Source organism: Antechinus flavipes, chromosome 5, assembly GCF_016432865.1.
Source record: "Antechinus flavipes isolate AdamAnt ecotype Samford, QLD, Australia chromosome 5, AdamAnt_v2, whole genome shotgun sequence".
Classification (NCBI taxonomy): domain Eukaryota; kingdom Metazoa; phylum Chordata; class Mammalia; order Dasyuromorphia; family Dasyuridae; genus Antechinus; species Antechinus flavipes.
The window spans coordinates 103,897,724-103,920,644 of record NC_067402.1 but is presented as its reverse complement, the minus strand read 5'-3'; the positions used below and the strand labels follow the sequence as shown (position 1 = coordinate 103,920,644).

The window sequence follows — 22,921 nt, the reverse complement described above, 5'->3', positions numbered from 1 at the left end:
TTACATTATAATTGTACTTCAGAAGTGAAATAAATTTTTATTTTTATTTTAAAGTGAAACTGAAAAAAAAAAAAGCTAAAACATACTTTATGCCAGTAGCTTTCAGTTCCCTATGTATATCAGACATCAAGTACTTAGTTGTTGATTGATTTTTCCCTCTTTGTCTATAAAATACTATGCAAATTTTCTTTGGTTCCAGTTTGCAAATTTCTCATTACTAATAAGATCAATATTTTTTTCAATGACCAAATGAAATTCTATATGTGAAGATACTTTAAACCTTTGAAGAACAGCCAATAATAAGATGATGATATTTTTGGCACGGTTCTGTTTTATATATTCTTTAAAACAAGAAAACATATTTATGATAGAAGTTTACAGCTTTATATATGATACTGTATTTCTGTTCTTTGCAAGTGTTCATGTTTGCTGATAATTTGTCAGTGTCTTATAGTTTTTATGTTTTGTTTTATATTATGTTTTATTATTTTTAATTATGTTTTATATATTGTTTATATATATTGTTTTATTATTATTAGTGTCATTAAAATATGGATACTCTGCTTATTTTTCTAATGAAAGCCTATGAATTTCTCTGAAATTTCTATGAAATGTCTTTCAGAGAGACCATCTGAAAATTGCCCAGCAGTTCTTCCAGTTGGTGGGTGGATCAGCTAGTGAATGTGGTATGTCTGAAATCTATATTATCTTTGATAACATAGATTAACCATAACCAAGGTCAGGGATCTTATAAGTCATTGATAAGTACCTCTCCTCCATCAAGAGCTCTAAGTAAAGGAATGAAATAATGAGTTCTTTTCCTGAGAGATTTGATAAAGATATTTTTCTCTTCTCCTGTATCTCCTTATTCCAGCTGCAATTATTTTGTACAAAAGCTTTAAAATTTCAAATTCTGAAAAGCATCTATTTTGTCTTCTGTGATCTCCTCTAAGACGTATTTGGCTGTTAGTAGTAAAAGGCACCTTCTTCCACTAGGAACCATAATTCATTCAGTACAATAAGATGAAAAGAATGTAAGAGGAAGAAATTTAGCATGAAAGGAAAGTCAATGACTATAGAAAGGATGTTCCAGAAGGCATAATGGAAGAGAGAAAGCAGAGGAGGAAAGGATGTAGAGCCCATCTGAAGTGAATGAGGATGAGGGAGTGAGGAATGGCATTCACCATTGGGCATTCACATCGGGCTCTTTACCTCTCTATTGTGTGTGTGGGGGGGGAACATACATCATCATAAGTTCTCTGGACTTATCATTGACAAAATATTGATCAGCATTTTTAAGTCCTTCAAGGTTGTTTGTCTATATAATGTTGTTATATCAATAATTATAATTCTGATCATTTTGCTCAGCATCATTTGATTTCCTTTGTCTTCAGTAAGATTAAATGAGATACCTTTTGCTCTCAATGCCTTGTCATAGTGGAAGGGGTTGTATAATTCAAGAAAACTATGAGCTATGCCTTACAAGGTTACCCAAGATGGACAGATCTTAGTGGAGAGAATGAAATGGCAAACCATTCCAGTATCTTTGTTAAGAAAACCCCATGGGGAAGTGTTAAGAAGCACACCTAAGTGTGAAAGGGCAGGTCAGTTCTCCAAAAGCCCCCACAGCTGTGACTCATAACACACTTGAAGGAATTGCAAAGCAGCCTTTACTGATGCAGAAGTTGCTTGTGGATTAGGAATGAAATTGGAAGCAAGAGGGAAGGAGAGAGATGTCAGAGAATGCAACCGCCTCTCAGTCTCCTTGTATGTTATCAGCCTCTCACATGAAGGGATCTATTCTGTTGATCAGAATTAGATCCCCAGCAGCCACTAGCAGGAGGCTTCCATAACAAATGGTGCCAGATTGTGGGGCATAAGAAACACAAGAAATAAAGAAGCAGCAGTGTTTGAGAGCTGTTTGTGACTAAGATCAGCTCAGGAGAGTTTCTTTGGTAGGCTGTGGGGAAGGAAAGGAAGAAGAGACCCAGTAAGGCTTTTTCAGTTGGGGTAATTAAAATGGTCCAACTAAAAAAAGCCTTTGTGTGGATTACAACAAAATATGGCAATTCCTCAAAGAGATGGGAATAAGAGATCACCTCAGTGTTTAGCAAAGTATTTGCACATTCTAGGTACCTAAAAATTCTTGTTGGGTTGGATTAAATTTTAGTTGCCTTGGGGAAGCTATTGTGTAAGTAGGTAAGGCTCTAGACCTAGAGTCAGAAAGACTCACATCTTCATGAGTTCAAATCTGGCTCAGACACTTCCTGTGTGACTTGGGGTATTTCCCTGTTTGCCTCTTCTGTAAAGTGAGCTGGAGAAGGAAATGGTACAGCACTCCAATATCTGCCAAGAAAATGCCAAATGGGATCATGAAGAATTGGACATGACTGAATTAGAACAAGCTCTATAGGAGAAAGAAAACTTATCCAAAAATGAGATCTGAGGATTCTATTCTAGTTTCTATTTTACCAATGCGTTGCTGGTCAAAGCTGAATATATAATGCTCCTAGTCCTCTTTCCTAATATACTAAATATAGTAGCAGAGGTATCTGCCAAAGACTTGTGGGTATAGATATCACAGGAAAAGAAGAGGGTCATAAATAGCCAGTTTTGAGACAATTTTAAGTTTGAACATATTTGGTTGGTTGAAAATTATAGGACAATATCTTGCTTGACCTAAACTGTCTTTAAATTTTATTACCACTTAAGTTTCAGCTCAAATGAAATGTTTGCTTCTAAATTTACATGCTGTTGTCTTGTACTACAGACACAATACCAGGGAGACAATGCATGGCTTCCTGCTTCTTCCTGCTTCGACAATTTGATGATGTCTTGATTTACCTCAATTCTGTCAAGGTTAGTATAGCATTTTCAGCATAGACATATGTAGAAAATTGCCTATAGGTAATTCTTGGAGAAGATAAGACATCCTTATGGATTTCTTTTCATTTAAGTAGAAGAAAGGGAATTTGAATTTAAAGAAAAACTGGTTTTATAGAGACTGTTCTTTCATTGAAAGAGCTATGCTTTACATTGATTGACTTCATAAATCCTCAAGGACCTAAAGAAGGTAAGCAGTCCTCACTTTTAATTTTTAGTTTTATAAATCTATTATTAAGTAGAATCCATAACTTCTATAAATTAAAATGAGTCTCTAAAACCATATTGTAAAAGAAGTCATATTTTCTGCATAAGAACTCATTATTATATGAATCCTAGAAATAACTATGTAACAAAAAAGTAAAATATCAACCATGATACAGGGATGGATTAGTAAAGTAAAATTGAACTGTTTCAGGAACATGAACCAAAGCGCTGTTAGTGTTTTGTTACAGAAACTACGAGTAATGTGGATTTAGACATAATGTATAAAGTAATGCACACATTGTAGATAAATATAAAAAATTAAAATTCACCTTAACTATTGGCTTATTTTCAGCCAAACATTAACTTAATAATTAATATAAATCCTTAACTTAATAAATATAATATACTTAATAAATAATATACTTACTATAAAATAATATATATAATACACAAATAATATACTTGATAAACGAAATAATACAATATGCCTTAATACAAAATACTTAATATAAAATTTAACTTAATAACTTAAACATTAAAAATTCAACCATATATGTGTTTGGGACAAAGACACCTACCCAAATTGACTACTCAGAGATCACTCATAAAAAGCAGAATTATTTATTAAAATCTCGAGAAGTGAACCATCCCGTTCTGTGAGCTGAAGTTCACAGCAGAAAGGCCACTCCCTTGAGAGTGGTCACAGTTTTTATACATTTCAGACAAAGAACCCCAAAAATCCCACCCTCTATATGTTGTGATTGGTTATATAAGTCTCTGTTCCCCTATTCGGTCAGTGGAATGCTGTAGATAAGGTGATGTATAGTTTCTTGGCCAGTATCCTCCTTTGGACAATGGAATGTAGTCCAGGCCTTATCTAAAATCATGTAACTCCAGAGAAGCCAAAACTGAGGTCTTTAAGGCTTCAATTAATTTAGCTAACAGTCTCTGATCAATATGTGCTGGATCTGTAAGTTCTTCACCTTTTACACACCTATGTAAGTATAAATATTTACTTTGAACCCTATAAAGTGGATAAGAATATATTATAAACATTACAATATACTTTACTGCCTACATAGAGAATAAAAAGTAAAACTCTGATAAATGTGACCTAGCTAAACTAATAAATTAATAAACATTTTATTAAAAGTAAATTTTCTTTTTCTCATAATTTAGAGGGTCTTTTTAAAAATAATTACAAAACTAGAATGGATACTCTGGGTAGTAAAGAGTTCCACTAGACTCTAGTATTCTCACAGAGCTCAAAATTTTGGAGATACTTTTTAAGGGATTCATATGTAATGGTTGAACTAGTTAGATAAAAGATTATCTTTTTCAGTTCTAAATCCTTTGGTCCTGGAGTTCAATTCTCTTCCAACAAAATTAGTCATTTTCTTATGAAGTTCTCTCTAAGAATTTTAATCACGTGATTAATTAATTTTAATTATTATGAGAGATTCTCAAGAACTTAAGAAGATAACTTCTATCTTTTTTTGGTTCTTCATCTCTTATAGTTTCCTTTTAATTTTTTAAAAATGTTTAAAAGGCAGACTCAAGTATGATTGTGCATTTATAGATATGAATGACGGCCTCAGGACTTTTTTTTTTTTAATATTAGAGAACTAGACTAACATTTCCTATACTATATTCTCCCTACTTTCCCAGTTAGCTACTGGAGCAGAAAATAAAATATAGGTGTTTGTTTATTAGGTAACAAAGAAGTGACTACATTTTGAATATTGTACCACTGGAAAATCTTTTCAATTTTTATATCCAATTATGTGTCTCTTTTATATCCAGTCAGTTACCAGGCCCTTAGTGATTTTATCTTTGCAATATCTTTTGCTTTTGTCTCCTTTTCCTTTCCATTTAAACTACCCCAGTTCAGGTCCTCATCACCATTTGTTGGAACTATTTTAATGAATGATGTTCATATGTGAAATTTATATTTTACAAGGTAAATTTATATAAGGGAAGTGCTAGCCACTTGAGGATAAGGAAAAGTTTCATATAGAAGGAGTCTCTTGAACAGTTTCACGAGACAAAAGCAGACATGCATTCTAGACACTAGGAAGTCTGCAAATGCAGAATTAAGTGTTGGAATGTCATGACTGAGAAACAGTAATATGAGCATTTTGGCAAGGCTGTGGAGAACAGGAAGGGAAAGTATAATATAGGATATGTATGATAAGTTTGGAAAGTGAGGTTGCAGCTACATTGTAAAGGGTTTTAAAAACTAGAAGAGCTAATATTTAATTCTTGAGGCAGTTGTGAACCATTGAAGTGTTATTTTGTGTCCAATTTAAAAAAACATTCACAGAATCTTGAGTTATAAAAAATCTCAGAGTTCATTGTACTCTAAAATATATCATAACAGGAATTTCTCCTACATGTTAGTCAGTCAGCACACATATGTTGTCTGTTCTGTGCTTGGCACTATGCTATGTGCAGATATCAAAGATAGGGAAATCCTTATGCTCATGGAATGGTTGCTGAGCAGTGGCAGCAGAAGCAGAGTGTAGAAGTAGCCTTGCATAGGACCAGTGTGTCACAGGATGGATATGAGACAATTTCTTGCTGGTTCTGGGGAAGATGGTCAGGGATATCAGGTTAACACTGAGGGAAGGAGATGGAAGATGTATGAGAAGGAAGTTCAGAAAGAAGGGAAATTTATCCTCAGGGAAGAAAGGAAGTCCATCCAGCAATTTACAAAAGGAATTTTGCTTTGCTTTGGGGAAGGTATTATGAGGGAATTAGTGAAATTAGGGAAAGGACGTTCATTGAGAATAGAGTATTAATTCATTTGAGCAAAGCTTCCTAATGATATTCTTGTTGCTGATCTCTGGTTGGAAGCTATGGGAGAAACTCTAGTCCTTTAGGCTTAGACGTTTGTATTCAGGAAATTATGCAGGAAATGTCAGTGGCCCCAGCATTAATCCTCTAAACAAACTATATCCTTTGAGTACTTACTTCTTAAGGAAAAAACTCTATAAGAACCAAGATGAGCAATAAGGGGAAACAGCAACAAGGAAACACAAGCCTAACCCAGGCCTAATGGACTTAGGATATGGTGTCCATGGCATCCAGCAAACATATTTCTTTTGATTGTTTTTTGAATCATCTCAAGTTTTCTTTCTTTAGAAATAATGATTTGTAACCATATATTATCACAAAAGATCATAATCATAATCATAAATAAGTTGATTACTAAGTATGATGAACAAGTGTCCAGCAGTAGTACAAAGAGTCTGCTAGATCAGTTCACGATTACCTTTGAACTTTGCTTCTGCAAATCTAATCCTGTCTTTAATTTTTTTGTTATCCTGTCTTGTATCCATGTCGTTTCATCAGTTCTGCTTAATTTATCTGTCCAACCCAAGGAGCCTTCCAAATTGATGATAAATCACTCTTGGAACTGAAAAGAAAAGTGAAAAGGATTAGATTATATTTGAGAAGTTGCACAACATTATAAACATTTCAGAACACAACATATTAACTCACTGGGCTGAGAAATAGAATTGAGTTTACAGGGTACCATCTTGTTAATAGATTTACTTGGGGCATAAAATATAATTTAGATGTATGTGCATAAAAATGTATATTGTAAATATATTTATGTGCCTGCAAATACACAGGATATGACCAAAGTCAAAGATTAATTTTTAGTAAGCTAGAATTTGGATATCTAAATGTATATAAATCTTAACCTAGTCAGTCATTTTGGGAGCTTGTATACTTATTCTAGCAATGCTACAATTGCTCAGAATAGCCTTGGAATGCTTTTTTTTTGAACTGCCCTTAAATTCAATTCATGTGCAAATCATCACCCATAGTCCATTATTTTGCCCCAACATTATGATGTCATTGGTCATTTTTCAAAACAAAGAATGAACATCAACGAAGAAGTAATCTTCAAAACCTATCTGGTATTGGTTTAAAAAAAATAGAAAGGTAGTCACTGGAATAGACTACAGTATAGGGCATACAGAAACAAATATCATAGTACAATGTTTAATAAATGCAAAGACCTCATTTATTGGGATAATAACTCATGATTCAACAAAAACGCCCGGAAAAAAACTGCAGAATCATGAATCATTTTTTATTAGTTGAATCATGAGCAGACTGGCAGAAATTAGGTTTAGGCAAAGATTTCACACCATATGCAATAAAAAGCTCAAATGGATATAGGAACTAAATATAAAAAAGTTATATCATAAATTAGAGGAGTAAAGAAAGAAATATGGTTACTATGGTTTTTGAAAAGGTAAATGTTGCAAACTATCTATGCATATGTTTTGAAAATAAGCTTTAAATAAAAAAAAAAACCATTAAAAAGAAAGCACTAAGAGATAGGAAAGAGCATTGAAAGCAAGAATGAATTAATGAATAGGTCATATTTGCTGGTTTAAAAGGATGATGTAATGGAATTGTAAAAGGATGAAGAATAATGGAGAACTAATTTTTTTCAAATTGTGAAGGACCTCAAATGGTTGAGGGAACTGAAAAGCATTCTAGAGACAATTGAGCCTCTGCATGGCAATGGAGAAATACTAAATATTTTTAGGTAAAGTAGGGCAGTATTAAAAATGATATTTAGGGAACCTAATGTGAAATAATATGTAGAAAGGCTAAATGGGGTGAGGAGAGAACTATAGAAGAGGTTAAGACAAGAAAACCAACTAGGAGCAATCAATCAACAAGCATTTATTAAGCATTTACTACATGCCCAGTCCCTGTGCTAAGTCCTGGGAATATGAAGAAAAACAAAAGCACTGACTGTTCTGCTCTCAAGGAGCTCACATTCTAACATGCATAAAAGTGTTTATGAAAGTTACATTCTTTTGAAATTGGAAGGTAATCTCAAAGAAAAGACACTACTGGTGGGATAGGGAGATGAGAAGTAAGAATCATGGGGTAGGAAAGTTTTCCTGCAGAAAGTGAGATTTGAGCTGAGTCTTAACAGAAACTAGGTAAGATTGTTAGAGTAATACAGGTACAAGGTGGTGAGTAATACAGGTATCTAGTGGTGGCAGTGAGAAAGGAAAAGGAGAGAAGAATAAGGAGGATGTGTAATGGATATTACAAATAAAAATGATAGGAATGAGTTTTGGGAAAAGGGGGCGGGGTTGGATATCAAAAGTAATTCATTTTCCAACCTGCATCATCAGAAAAATGTCCCGGAGGATGCTTCATGAAATCACAAATATGCTCTTTTTCTATTACTCTGTATAACTTGTTCTGAGACTTCATGTAGCATATTAATATTTTGAATTATCTATTTGGACTGTTTTTCAGAGTTATTTCTATAATGATGACACCTTTAATTTTAATTATGCACAAGCCAAAGCTGCCACAGGGAATACTGCTGAGGGTGAGGAGGTAGGTATCTGCTTTTCAAAAGCATTGTTTTAATGGCCAACCACAATTCCAGAGGGCTCATGATGAGACACACCGCCTATTACCCAACAGAGAGGTGATGGGCTTAGTGTAGCTTGAAGTGTATTATTTTCAGTATGACTGATGAAGGAATTTGTTTTGCTTGACTATACACATTTATAATGGATTTTGTTTTTCTTGCTTTCTTGATGAGGGTTTGAAAAGGGAGATAATTCAAAACTGATGATAAAATTGAATTTAAAAAAAGAAAATACATGTTTAAGAAAAAAGCACTGTTTCTATATAATTCTGCATTTCAGTTGGATTAGACTAGTTCTCTTAACTTGTTCTTCATTCTGCCCCCCCCCATTCATTCATTGAGGCATTTTCTAATACTTAGAACATATCTTTCTTGCTTCTAATTGTTAAAATCTCTTCCTTCAAGGCACTGATATCATCTTCTCCATGAAGTCTTTACCAATTCCCCAGCTATAAGTCATCCCTCCCTATTCATATTTTCCTCAAATATCTTGTCTAGATCTTTCTTTAGTTTCACTTCAATCTGAATAGTATATATTTGTGTACATGTGGTAGATTATAAGCCCTTCAGAGAGTAGTAGATCAAAAATGTTGAATTAAACTTAATTCTGAATAAAGCAACCCAAATACCTCTGAATAATTTATAAATGTATTACAAGAGCAGTTTTATCATTACAAGATTTCATAGTGTCAAACAACTTATCAATAGTCAGGTAAGAGTTGATCTTTTAATAATGTATTAAATGATCGTTTGGCATATTCTTTCATAACTTTCAAAATGTGGTTATTTTCATGTGGTTGCTTGGAGAAGCCTTTATATAAAATGAAGTACAATAGGAATGGTCCGGATATATTCTTTGAAGCTGGTAGAGCAATCTAGTTTTCTCTGTGAGAAATAAAATATATTGTTTTCTCAGAAGTAGGACAAAACCTATTCTTGGAGAACTTTAGCATACAAAACACATTCAAACAATCCAACAATACTCCAGGGAAGCAAACATTGAACAATTAACTTGAAAGTCCACTTTTAACATTGTTGGAATCCTTACTAACTGCTAACTAATTAGAGTTGATCTAATCTTACAAGAAGATGTTTTGGGCAGAACCTGAAACAAGGTACTAAGTAGAACTAATTAACACACAAGGCTTGTGTTCACACCTTTACTCATTGGAGTTCAATGAGTTCACACCTCCCTTGAAACTCGTTGGGCCAGAGAGCACTATGGGAGGTGTGAACTCATTGAACTCCAATGAGTAAAGGTGTGAACACAAGCCTTGTATTAATTAGTTCTACTTAGTACCTTGTTTCAATTAGTTCATGTGCCAGGAATCTAATAATTCTTGTAAGCTCTGAAGTACTGCAAAAGGTCTCATCAACAATTTTTCATCTTAAGGAATCCAATGATTCTCGCTGGTTTTTCAAGAACTAAAACAGTTTCATCTTGTGTTAGGAAATCCAATGATTCCTGAAGATTTTAAAAGTCTTTTTAACAGTCTCTTTGTCAGCTATGCTCTTTCAATGGTGAGCACAATCAGCAACAGAACCACCCGATATTTCTTGGGTCTTCTCCTTTGTTTCAAGGGTCTGCTCCATCTCTCTGCGATGGACAAGGCGAATGCGGCTCGTTGCACCCATCTGATTCCTTCTCCACATGTAGAGATGCAAGCAAATTGAAACAAGGTACTAAGTAGAACTAATTAATACAAGGCTTGTGTTCACACCTTTACTCATTGGAGTTCAATGAGTTCACACCTCCCATAGTGCTCTCTGGCCCAACGAGCTTCAAGGGTGGTGTGAACTCATTGAACTCCAATGAGTAAAGGTGTGAACACAAGCCTTGTATTAATTAATTCTACTTAGTACCTTGTTTCAGGTTCTGCCCAAAACATCTTCTTGTAAGATTAGATCAACTCTAATTAGTTAGCAGTTAGTAAGGATTCCAACAGAACATTGTATTCTCAAATTTTAGGAAAGGATTATTAAATAAGTACTAGTCACTTAGCCCTGGGATATTGAAAATATTACCACTTCCTGCTTCAGAAGAAGATGAAAATAGATATCACATCTAAGCCCTGTAGGAGGCTTAGAGCCTATAGACTCTCCTGAACTTATTCAATTATATCTATAATACAATTCTTAATAAGCTAGCTCTCAACATATCTAGAAGGGACAGGATTAAACAGATCAGAGACAAGGCAATAGCTATGAAAAGTGATAGCCTTTGGTGGCTGTTAGGAAAAACACAAAAAAGAATTAAATAACACAACAATATATATATTTTTAATGAAGGTTCATAATTATAATCCCAAGTTACCAAGCAGAAATAATTTTTTCACTTATATTTAAGAAGCTACAGAATGCAGAGAACATTTTAAAGAGATTGTCATAAAAATGGTGAAACTAAACTTTTTTAACTACAAGGATTAAACTTCATTTATCTGGGAAAAGTCACATATGTAAAACATTTTACACTTATTTTGTTGGAATACATGGGAGCCACCTAACAGTGGCTGCTGGAGGTCCAATCCAGAATGGATCTCCTCTTGTAAGAGGATGATACAAGGAGACTGAGAGGCAATTGCTTTTCTCTAACTTCTCTGACTGAGAGGCAGTTGCATTGTCCAACCTTTCTCCTCTTCCCTCTGCCGCCAATTTATCTCATTCCCAATTCACAACATCTGTGTCAACAAAGGCTGCTCCACAACTCCTTCAGATGCTATGATCCACAGTGGTGGAGGCTCTTGGAGAATTGACCTGTCTCTTAACATTATGTCATAGACATGAGTTGTTAGGTATTACTTTTGTCCTCTTAACTTTTGTCTTCCTGGGCAATTTGAAGATATTTCTGATCAATTTCAGTTTCACACTCTAAATCTGGATGATAGGGGTATGCTTTCCCCAGGGAACATGTAAAACTTCTCAAGGGGGATATGGGAAATATTCGGTAAAACTCTATACTATCCTATATTTTTTATTTCTTATGTGCATATGCATGGGAAACTATAGAATTTATTTCCTTTCCTATTGAAGAGGAAGTAGGAAGGTTTCTTGAAAGTCAGCAGGTCCAGGAACCAAAGAAGGTTGCGAATTTCTGCTCTAAACTGTTTAATTCCTCACTTCTCCATCATTTTCACTTAGCAGTAGCAGCTCTTGAATTTTACTGATAGAAAACAGTTGTTGTTTCTCAAACCAAAGCAGGCTGATAGGGATGTATCTGTCTTTATTGAAAATTCATGCTGATTTTCATTCTGGCTTTTCCCCTTCAGGTATTCCTTTTGATTCAGAGTGAGAAGATGAAAAATGACTACATTTACCTCAGTTGGTTAGCACGATGTTGTGAGTTATTTCTTTTTTTCAGTGTTGGAATTTCTCTTACTATAGCTTGCTCATATCATATAAAATCTTTCAGGTGACACTCCTTCTGGCCATCTACTAGTAGTGGGTTTTTTTTTTTTTTTTTGGTGGTTGTTGTTGTTATATAGTTTGAACTGCTTGAAGCAAACAATTGACAAGTGTTGCTTAGAGTTTGAGTTGATTTGAATAGGCAGTCATGTAAAGCAGTCCTCAGCAAAAAACACTGACTAATCTTATACACATTTACTTGTGGGAAGGAGACAAGTCATAGCTTGGGAGTAAGATACTTGCTAATTCCTTTGTTATCCTGGACAACTCACTAAGATTATTTAGATATAAAATAGGAGTAGATGACCTTTCCAGCACTAAAATTCTGCTACCCCAATAGAATGTAAATTCCTTAAGGAATGAAATTGTTTCTCTTTTGCCTCTGTAGCCCCAATCCCTAACATTACACCTAGCAATCTTAATAAATGTTTCTTTTAGTGAAATAAATCAAGTTTTACTGTTGGCTATTGAATCCTTCTGTCCTGCTAAAGGCATAGAATCTCAATTTGTAATATTCCCTTGCCATTTCAGCACTTATGAGATTAACTATTCCTAACCCTTAATTGCTCATTTTTAAATTAATGAATGGATTCCTGAAAATTCTATTGGAAAAGATGAAAGATGTCTCTCAAAAATAGCTGTTATATAGTCTACAGTTGCCTGTGTTTGCCATAAGATGGTGATCCTGCATTGGTAAAATGAAAGAAATGTTTATTAACTATCTCATCAATCTGCTCATTAACCATTCAAAGGCAGAAGTTGACAATTAAACAGGTCATTGCAATGAAAAAAGAAATAAGATACTCTGTTAAGACTACCTGAAGAGGAACTTAGTACAAGTTGGAACTTTAAATAGGGACATTACCTTTTATCAAAGGATCACAAATTCTCTTTATAGTTATCATCCATTTAAAAAACCAATGCTTTTCTCATCCACCTTTAATTAAGAGTTCTCAGGCTTAGCCAAGTGACAGTGGACAGAAGAAGAGACAAGGCATATTAATAGGACCTTGTAAAATTTTTAGAAAACACAATACTTAAAGAAATAAACTTTAGGAAAATTAGGAAACCAGACACTAATATATAGGGGAGGGAGAATTGTTCCTAGGACATGGCATGAGAAAACTACAAAGTCTGGAGAGCTTCATAGAACCACATAATAACTTGCAGAGCCAACACTAGAAATCTTGTGTTTCTTGGGGTCAAGAGTGTACCAAACCAAACCTTCTATCTGGACCATTCTGCTTTCAGTCAGCCTGAATCTTAGTCTTCAAGTAAGCTTTAATGTCAAGCACCTTCTTTGTTGTTTGCTTTAGTTAATCAAAATACAGTGCTTCAGATTTTTTTTTAACTTTTAATTGTGATTTTTTTAGTATGGGCAAGGAAACTGAAGTCAAATAATATGATTTTCTTCTTCATTGTCAAATCACAGAGGTGAGAAAATAAAAGAATTGCTCCAGATTAAGAAAGGGAATGAAAACTACAGCATTTCTTCTATAGGATATTTATTCTCTCTGAGCTGCTGCCCAGAATTATCCCAGGATTAATAGCACACAGAAATTCATATAATGATAGTTAAAATATATTAAAAACTCTGAATATGAACTATGTATTTAGAGAAATCTTAACTAAATGCATTTGTTAAAATTTCTTTTGCCTGATCAGAAATAGCTTCTCAAAGAAAGTGCATGCTGACCTAAGGAAGTGCTATAGTTTGTTTAGGACCAATGGTAATCAAACACACAAAAAAAGATGAGAGCCTATGAAGAATTGCAAATGTTAAGAGAGGAAGGTGTGTGTGTGTGTGTGTGTGTATGTGTGTAGATATATTACACAATAAGAGATAAGTGGCAAGCTGTGAATTCAAAGGAGATTATTTAAGATCTTAACTGAAATGAATTTCTGTTCTCTGAAAGAGAATAGGATACACATATTTAAAGAAAAAAGATTTTATATTCAAGACTGACTTATGAGTATTACAAATAGAGTAGAACAGTGATAAAGCCCTCTGTATTTTAGTGAAAGAGATAAAGTCCACATTACTTGGCCTGCCTGCCTTTCTGTCTGTCTGTCTCTCTTCCTCTGTCTCTCTTGTTCTCTTTGTGTATATACACACATATATACATATACTATATATACACACTTAGCTCAAAAGTATATACAACCTATATGGAAGCTTTAAATAGCTTAAAATCTATACTTAACTTGAACAGCTTTAAAATCCACTAAAACTTTTGGAACTATGTATTTTCATGTGAAGGATGACAAAATTATGAAAAATTGCTTCATGAAGGGATTTATGTACTTTTTAAAGCATAAATTGTGTTTATTTTTACAGATATTATGAATAAGAAACCAAGATTAGCCTGGGAGCTTTATCTGAAGATGGAAACATCCGGGGAATCCTTTAGTCTTTTACAACTCATTGCTAATGACTGCTATAAGGTGAATTCCTTTTCTCTAAAGGAAAAATTAGGGACAAATATTACTGCATTATTCCAAGTATGAGGTATTTTTTTAAGAGAACAACATTTTTAAAATTGGCTTTGTATTCACAAATGTGGAGAGGAAAAAGAATATGATAGCCTGATTTTTGCCTCCTTGGAAGATCACTCACTTCTTCACTGCTAACATTCTGGTTTTTGACCCTGCTAACATTCTGATTTTTGACCCTACTCCTTTACTGAACTGCCCCCCAAAGCTACCAAAAGTCTTTTAACTGCTAAATTGAGTGTTTACTGATTTTTAAAATAAGTTCTCATTTTCTTTGTCCTCTCTGCAGCTTTTGATAATTTTGACTGCTCTCTTTCTGGGTTTCCTCTTCCCTTGACTTCATAACAGGGCTTTCTCCTTCAACCTATATGATTGATTTCTTTTTTTTTTGAGTCTTCTTTGCTGCAGCATAATCTATCTTCAGTTTGTTAAGTATGAGTATCAACCAAGAGTCTGTTCTCTTCTATCCCTTATCAGTTACTAGATTCAATCATCATATCATTATCTTTGCACTGATGATTCCCAAATTTTATGTCCAGATCTTATATTTCTAGGATGCTTTATTGGCATCTTCAACCCTTAATATGTCCAAAATAGAACTTATCTCTCCCCTTCTATCGACTATTCCATATTTACTGGGGGGAAGGAGTTTGTAGGAACCTTAAACTCCCCAGTCAGTCAGGTTTGGAATTTTAGAGTCATCCTTAACTCTTCTCCCTCACAGCTCATGTTCAGTCAGTGGCCAAATTTTTTCATCTCTCTCCTTGAATTTTTATACTCTGTCATTATCCTGGCTTAGGCACTCATCACCTATCTTCAACTATTTTAATAGCCTCCTAATTCAGCTTGCTGCTCTCTCTCTTGTCCAATCCAACCCACAAAGAGCTAGCAGAATACTGTTCCACAGACACAGGTCTGATCTTGTGACTTTATTGTTGAGAAACCTTATAGGACTTTAGGATGAAGGGCTTTGGTCTCAGCAGGATAGACGCCATGAAAATGGATAAGAATAGAGTCCAAAGATTTTATTATTTCCTTCACAGTCTCTGTCTATCATAGTATGACCCAGTATCAGTCTGACCCAGTCTCCTCCAGCAGTCTGACAAACTGAATACCATATATGTGTGAACTAGAGAAGCATTACATCACCATACTAAGTACTAAGTATATATGTGAACTAGAGAACAATCATCTCATCAATTCCACTGAGTTAACACCTTGTTTCAAGTATACTTGTCCAGAGTTCTGGCCCTCTACAAAGAAGTACAGACTCTTTAACCCAGCATTTTAAAGCCCTCCCCAGTCTGACTTACTTTATATTCCTCTCCTTCATGTAGCCCATGTTCCAGCCAGGCTAGTCTATGAGTTGTTCCCTTACTCTTAACATTGTATCTCTGCTCCCGTGTAGTCTGTGCTCCTTGGCAGGAATATGTTTTCTCCTCCTTCTCACTCTCAGAATCCTTAAAGGTTCAGCTCAAATACTGTCTTCTACATAAAGCTTTCCTCAATTCCTCTAGGCAGGGACTATTTTGTTTTTGTCCTTGTATCTCCAGTATCACATGTGCATGCTTATTTATATAAGTGTTTTACTGAATCAATAACTTATCGGGGTATAAAGTTTGGGAGACAGGAGGGAGATTTGTAGGCAGAAGGGGAAAAGACAGTTAAAATACTGAAAGCACAGATATAAGAGAAAGCCAGAATGATTTATGATGCTAGATTTTAGGGGATCAGACAGGAAAGGAAAATGACCAGCCTTGGCAAGTGAGAAGGCTATCCCTTTAGAAGCAGGCGGAATAAAGAATAGGATGGCTAAAGATATAAAAAGAGGTTGAGCTACAGAAGAGAGAACTTAAGAAAGCTTGAAGTAAATGGTCTTAATATTCTTAAGCAAGAGGCAAAGTCATCATTTGGAAGTGAATTTAAATTTCTGTAACTGTGCACTAAGGAGTGGATCCAGAGCTTAAAAAAAAAAAAAGTACTAATTTACCAACCACTTGTGTGAACAGGAGACTTAACAGACTAAATGTCTGTTGGAAATCTGTGATTTCAAAATTGCAACTTCATGCATACAGGGTGGAAAGTGAAATTCTGTCTTAGAAAACTAGTACTTACTGTACCAAAATTATGATTTTTTCTTCTTTTGATAAAATGTATGTAGAAGTGAAGCAATTATCCTTCTAATAGGGATATTAAGTGTCATCACTTGCTTATCTAATTCGTAAAATTCCTCCTTTTCAAAAAAAATCATTCTTTGTATGCAACCTTTTGGCTTTCATGTTATTACTTTAACATTTTTTGTTTGTATTTTGTTCAGATGGGCCAGTTTTACTATTCAGCCAAAGCCTTTGATGTCCTAGAAAGATTGGATCCAAACCCTGAATATTGGGAAGGCAAACGGGGTGCCTGTGTGGGCATTTTTCAAATGATATTAGCTGGCAGAGAACCCAAGTACGTAATCTGTTCACTTTGTTTATAAAGTCATCATTACCCATCATACGAAAAATTGGGCTAAGTCACCAAATAGGCATATTGCTTTTACAGTTATGTTTTTAGAAAGAGAACTGTGTCCATTTGATTAAGAAGACAAATCAAATAGCTTCACATGAGTAGAAATAGCTTCAACATTTCTGTACATTTTACATAACTAGATCTTAGAGATCATAGTGTTTGCAATGCAGAGAGGTTGAGAAGCCCTGGTAAGTATTGCATTTTGCTGTCTGAACTATGACTATCCCAAAAAGGGCAGGACTGATAGCTACTGACTTACCTCTTCAAGCCAGAGCAAGAAGAAAAAAAAAAAGAACTTGTGAATCTAGAGCAGGGCTTCTTAAACTTTTCCCATTCTCAACCCTTTTTCACTGAAAATTTTTACTTGATTCCCAGGTATATAGATATATAAAATAAGTATATAAATCAAACATTTGCTGATAGTAAATCATAAAAGAAATTTATTTTAAAACAATTCTTTGGTATATATATATAATTTTACCATTTATTAAAGACAAAAGCAAATTTACATACTAATGAGATGGATGTGCTTGATTTTTACATAAAGAATTAAATCTTATTGGAATGTTTCATACTGCAGGACATAGAACATGTTCAATGATTTTCAGAATTGATAAATTATTTGATATTTTGAGACATTTAGTTACAGTTTCAGAAGCTTTGATCTAGAGAAAAAGGTTGCACATATGGGAACAGGATGTAGATATTTAAATTTTTTTCCGTTCATATCATTTTCTTAGAGAAACCCTTCGAGAGGTGTTGCATCTACTGAGAAGCACTGGTAATACTCAGGTAGAGTACATAATTCGCATCATGAAGAAGTGGGCCAAAGAAAACAGAGTTCCTGTCTGAGATGGTGCCATCACTATCATCATGGTCAAGTTCAAGAGAACCAAATATCTTGTTGGGAGGAAAAAAAGTTTAGTTTTGATGTGGAGGGCAGGATGGATACTATCTATATCGATATTTTCTTCCTGTGTTCCATTTGCCTTGAAGATCAATGAACCACATATTGAGACTGAGCTTTCTGATGGAGCAGAGTGCCATAGTATGCATTATGGCCCCTGTGAAGTCATAATAGCAATAAAATCTTAAACTTTATTGGTGCCTTTCAAAGAACTCAAATCAATCTGTGTAACAAACTTATTTTAAAGAGAAAGTATGGGCTACTTTCTATCTCTATACCACAATAGAGTTCCATGGTACTGTCTCCTTATTGCAATAACTTCTGGCTTCCAGGTCATTGACTATCACTTGATTATCTGATCTTATGGTCACTCACATTTTATGTCTGCTTGATTTCACATAGAAAGCTTTATAAATGAAACATCTCTGGCATCTTGAAGACCATTGCCTATGAGTGGCTGCATTAAGTTTTGAATGACAATGGCCTCTTTCATTGAGCCCAAACATTATTAAACTAAACTTAGTTCTGTATAAAGAGATTGAATTTAACAGAGGAAAAAGATCAATGTTTTATTTTTAGAGATGTATTTCTAGGAAGCGCTGAGTCTATCACCTCTAAAAATATTCACAATTCCTTACTACCCCCATATACACAACAAAGATATCAAATCATATGGGCATATCTCATAGCCCCTCTCATTGAACTAATATCACATCATAAAAATGCTTTATATAACTATGTCTTTAATATTATTGTAGGAATTTGATTCAAGTCATGGATTGCTGATCGTACAGATCTCTCTCTACTGAGGATATCCTCAGTGTTTTAGGACTTATCATGGCTCATATTTCTATGAGCCAACACCAAGCTGCAATCCTCGGGCTCCTACCCCAGAGCCAAAACCCAGAGGAAATGAGTAGGATGAAGCCAAGAAAATGAGACCTGAAAGGAACTTTTAGTTAGCTCTTTGTGATGACCAGGATAGCCCCCTCCATGAGTGGGGGAATAGGGAAGAAGGACCCATCCACTAAACCCCTATTTTCCTACCCTGGCTCCAACGGGGATGGGAACATGCTAGCAATGAGAACTCCCAGCTGGCAGGGAGATAGCAAGAACATTCCCTTCAGGCTTCTACCCCATGGAGGTATAGCCACAGCTCTTCATAGGGCTTGCATTCATTTTTTAATTTTAGTGTCATTAGGCTTTTGTTATATGAGTCAATTCTGATTACCCATGAAAATTAATAGGCTCTTCTAATTCAACTTAAATTTTAAAAAATCAAGCCACACATCATATATAGAAGCACCTTTTCTCTTCCATCATATTGTATCAGTATCCAGAGCCTGTCTGGACAAAACTTGAATCTTAATGTTTAGTTACTTTTCTAATCTTTACCTCACCTGAATGTAAGGAAATATTTTTTAAAGAGAGATTAAAATGGAATCCTTTTTCATAGCGGCTGGAAATAAGTTTAGCTAATTGCTTTAAGTTTCCAAAATGTAATTCTTGCTAGAATGACTTGTCCATTGAGGGCAACCCACATATTAGATCTACGGGATTAGTTCAGATTTTTTTTTTCAGGAACACGTGTCCCTCCCCCAAAAAGATTTTAAAGTAAAAAAATTTTTGAAAAAATATTAAGGCTTTAAAATCTTAAGAATATAATTCAAAGTGAGATTTGGAGATTTGCATAAGTGGAACCATTCATTGTTGTACCTACTAAGATAACTTGTAAAATGGTTTAAGAAATTCTAGAAAAAGGACTGTGGCAAATTGAGCAATCATTGCTCTTATCTGGGATAGAGGAAAGTAGAGTTGCCTAGGCCCAGGAATAAATTATATTTATATTGTATAGTATCAGAATATTATATATCAGTGTATAGGTATTATGGCATATTCAAATAGAAAAGGAAAATCTTTTAACAATTATTTTTGTACCTTGAGATTATTGCATCCCAGTGTGTATGTCTTAATTAAAGTTCATTATTTGATTTATATTTTAGTACTTTTATTGGGTTTTGTGAGAATGGGAGACTAAGTAAGTGACTAAGTATAAGATCATCAGATGCCTCTGCCTTTTCCCCATAGGCTGCACATTAAAGAATCTGAGCACAGGGCTCTAAAAGCCTTTTTCAGTTAAGAGAGAATCTCTTCTCTGCTAAGAAATACACAATGATTGTGAGGATAGAAGTAGTTTTGTGACTTGGTTAAGTCATAGTCTTAGTAATTATTCTACTTTAAAAGGGAAAAATTTTTTTGAAAAAGCAACTGAAAGGGATTTTATTCACTGGAATTAAAAAATGATGGGTACATGGGGGTGGGATAATAAATGTGTCAAGGAAGCTCCTGGACCTTCAGTAAATTGTAGTCTTGATTTCACTGGAAATTCTACCCCCTGTGGCTTAAATCTTACCCTTCATTCTTCATTTTTTATCCCATTTATCCCAAATCTGGAATTTGGATATTTTGGCTCAAGATCCACAAGTGGACAGAGCTATAGAAGACAATCAAGATGATGTGATTATCTGGAAGAAGTTTGTCAAAATCTTCCCCACCCAACTCTTGCAAACAGATTTGAAAAATATTCCATTCTGAATCCAAAATCACAATAAATCATTTTTCTAGTCCAGGTTAGCATCAGGAGAGAGGTCAGTCTGTGAACTCTAGGGATGATTTCTGGTTAGAAATGTACCTTACAGAGCATGCTAGTGCAAGATAGAAGCCATGTACCCACTTAAGACCAGGTCCCAAATCCATCTTCAACAGGAATAGATGCCAACTGGCAACTTTGTCGTTCAGTATCCAGTTTTGAGTCATAGATTCATGGCAGATTTAGTAACAGAGTAAAGAGTAGTCAGGCCTGTGTTACTTATGAGGAACAAGTTAAGAAATGAGCAGGAATGTTTCAAATCCTAGAAACAGAACAAATTCTCATTTCTAGCTTCTAGCCTAATCTGAAACTTAGAATACAGAAGAATAACTAGTGCAGAAATCCTGTAACAAAGGGGACTCTGCAATACTATCAGAACTAACTTCCCAAACAACTGAATCCAGCAAGTCTTTAATTGCTCAGACCTCTACCCAAGTCAGAAACTTGCAAAGCTCAGATTAGAACAGCGATCAGATTTTGCCTCAGAGCAGAGCACTGTGAGAGCACTGAAAGTTTGCAGTGCCCCAGCCTGTGATGTCTCGGATATTGGAATAACACACACAATGGTCAGTACTTGAAAACTTGGGCAACAGATCCAAACTTTCCCTCCTGAAATGTATAAAGTCTAGCCCTAAAATCAAGTTCAAAGCCAGGAAGCAGGTTAGTAGAACGAGTCAAAGAATGACACTTTCATGGAAATTCTTTCCACTCTTTGGGAGTTATCATTATTCTAGAGAAACATGTTCCTATGATACCCCACTCCTAGAATTAATTGTGGGTGAGGTACTAAAAACACACGCACCCTCAGGCCACAAGTTAGGCAGTTAATTATTTACATATATGACCAATCCATGGACTTAATATTGCTTGTGTTTGTTATAAGATAGGGTTTTATTTTTACTTGGCAAGGAAGGATGTGGAATTTGGAAAGGAGAAAAAGACAAATTATAGTGAAGCCAAAAATTATATTTTTTTAAACAATGCAGAGAGAACAGGACAAAGTTTGAAAGGAGATACAAGCAGGACAGCTTTAAAACTGTTGAACTTATATTTTAAAAATGCAAGATGTGCTTAGAACTTTGTTAGAGATTTGTGGTACAATTGTTTTTTTTTTTTAATATTTGGAAATGTTCATGTTACTTGTAAATTCAGAATTTAAAAAAAATAGTTCTCTGGAGGCATTGAAAGGTTAAGGGATCAGGCATCTTTAATCTCTTCTATAACCTCTCATTGAAACCTTGAATTTTATCCCAGAAACTCAGGGATCTGCTAGATAGGTGGTCATCTTGCCAGGAACCAAGCTTCTTCCTAGCCACCATTTCTATGCCTCTAGGGGCACATACCCTCATGTGGAATCATCCCCCACCCTCAACACACACTTCCAGGTCCCAGATCCCTTTTGTTGTCTTACATTAGAATGGAAGCTCTGAGGACAAGCACTTTCTTGCCTTTTTTGGTCTGTCCCTCATACTTAGCACTGTTCTTGACACATAGTGCTTAATGTTTTATCTTTCATTCCCATAGTATCTGGTAGAGGTCAAATTTGAATCCAAGTCTTCCCAACTGGGAATCTACTCTGTACCCCATTCTTCCATGTAATCTTAGAAAGTCACATGTTGCCTCATTTCACATATCAATTTTGCACCCTGCCAACAAGTTGATTCTTTTAGTGCTGCCACTGCAGACAAAATAAAGGCTTAGCAGTGAAATATCCTAGATATTCACCTGCTTAGTGGCTTCTAGTTACGAATAGTAGCCATTACCATCCATTTAGAAAGGCTATTCTTCACACTTGTGGGAGAAAAACTGAGGAGACTGGGTAAAAGGCTTCAATATATTGCCACCTGGTGAGTCAGTTATGTTATTGCACTCTCATTAGAAATTTTAAAATTAAATTCATTTTAAACGTTCTTTTATCTTAACATTTTGAGTTCCAAATTTTCCTTCTCCCCCCCTTCCCTCTACTCACTGTAAAGGTAAGCAAAACGATATAAATTAGATATATGAAGTCACAGAAAACATTTCCATAGTAGCCACATTGCAAAAATACAAAACAAAAAAGTTACAATTTAGTCTGGACTAAGAGTTTATCAGTTCTCTCTTTAAAGGCAGATAGGTAGCATTTTTATATCACAAGGTCTTTGGAACTGTCTTGGATCACTGAACTGAATGGAGTAGCCAAGTCTTTCACAGTTGATCATCTTTACAATATTGCTGCTGTTGTACACAATGATCTGAATCTTCTCACTTTGCATCTATTCACATAGATTTATGTGTTTTTTTCTGAAACTACTCCCCTCATCAGTTGTTATAGTAACACCCTATCACAACCATTTGCTACAACTTGTTCAGCCATTCCCCCAATCTATGGAAATCTCAACAAATTTTTTTGCCATCACTGAGAGAGCTGTGTGTGTGTGTACATATAGGCTTGCTTCCTTTTTTA

General features: G+C 34.8%; 1 protein-coding gene across 2 annotated transcripts in view; it reads left to right on the top strand.

The window, feature by feature from the left end:
- The window catches only part of IFT56 (intraflagellar transport 56), a 66,922-nt gene extending 47,102 nt beyond the window's left edge, over positions 1-19,820 (top strand). For both annotated transcript variants that reach the window (XM_052001482.1, XM_052001483.1), the window contains exons 12-18: positions 623-686; positions 2,771-2,859; positions 8,392-8,475; positions 11,779-11,848; positions 14,253-14,359; positions 16,725-16,858; positions 17,659-19,820. In XM_052001482.1, coding sequence (XP_051857442.1) covers positions 623-686; positions 2,771-2,859; positions 8,392-8,475; positions 11,779-11,848; positions 14,253-14,359; positions 16,725-16,858; positions 17,659-17,770 — 660 coding nt within the window. In that variant the 3' untranslated portion in view covers positions 17,771-19,820. The remainder of the gene's footprint in view (positions 1-622; positions 687-2,770; positions 2,860-8,391; positions 8,476-11,778; positions 11,849-14,252; positions 14,360-16,724; positions 16,859-17,658) is intronic.
- Positions 19,821-22,921: the final 3,101 nt, after the last annotated feature.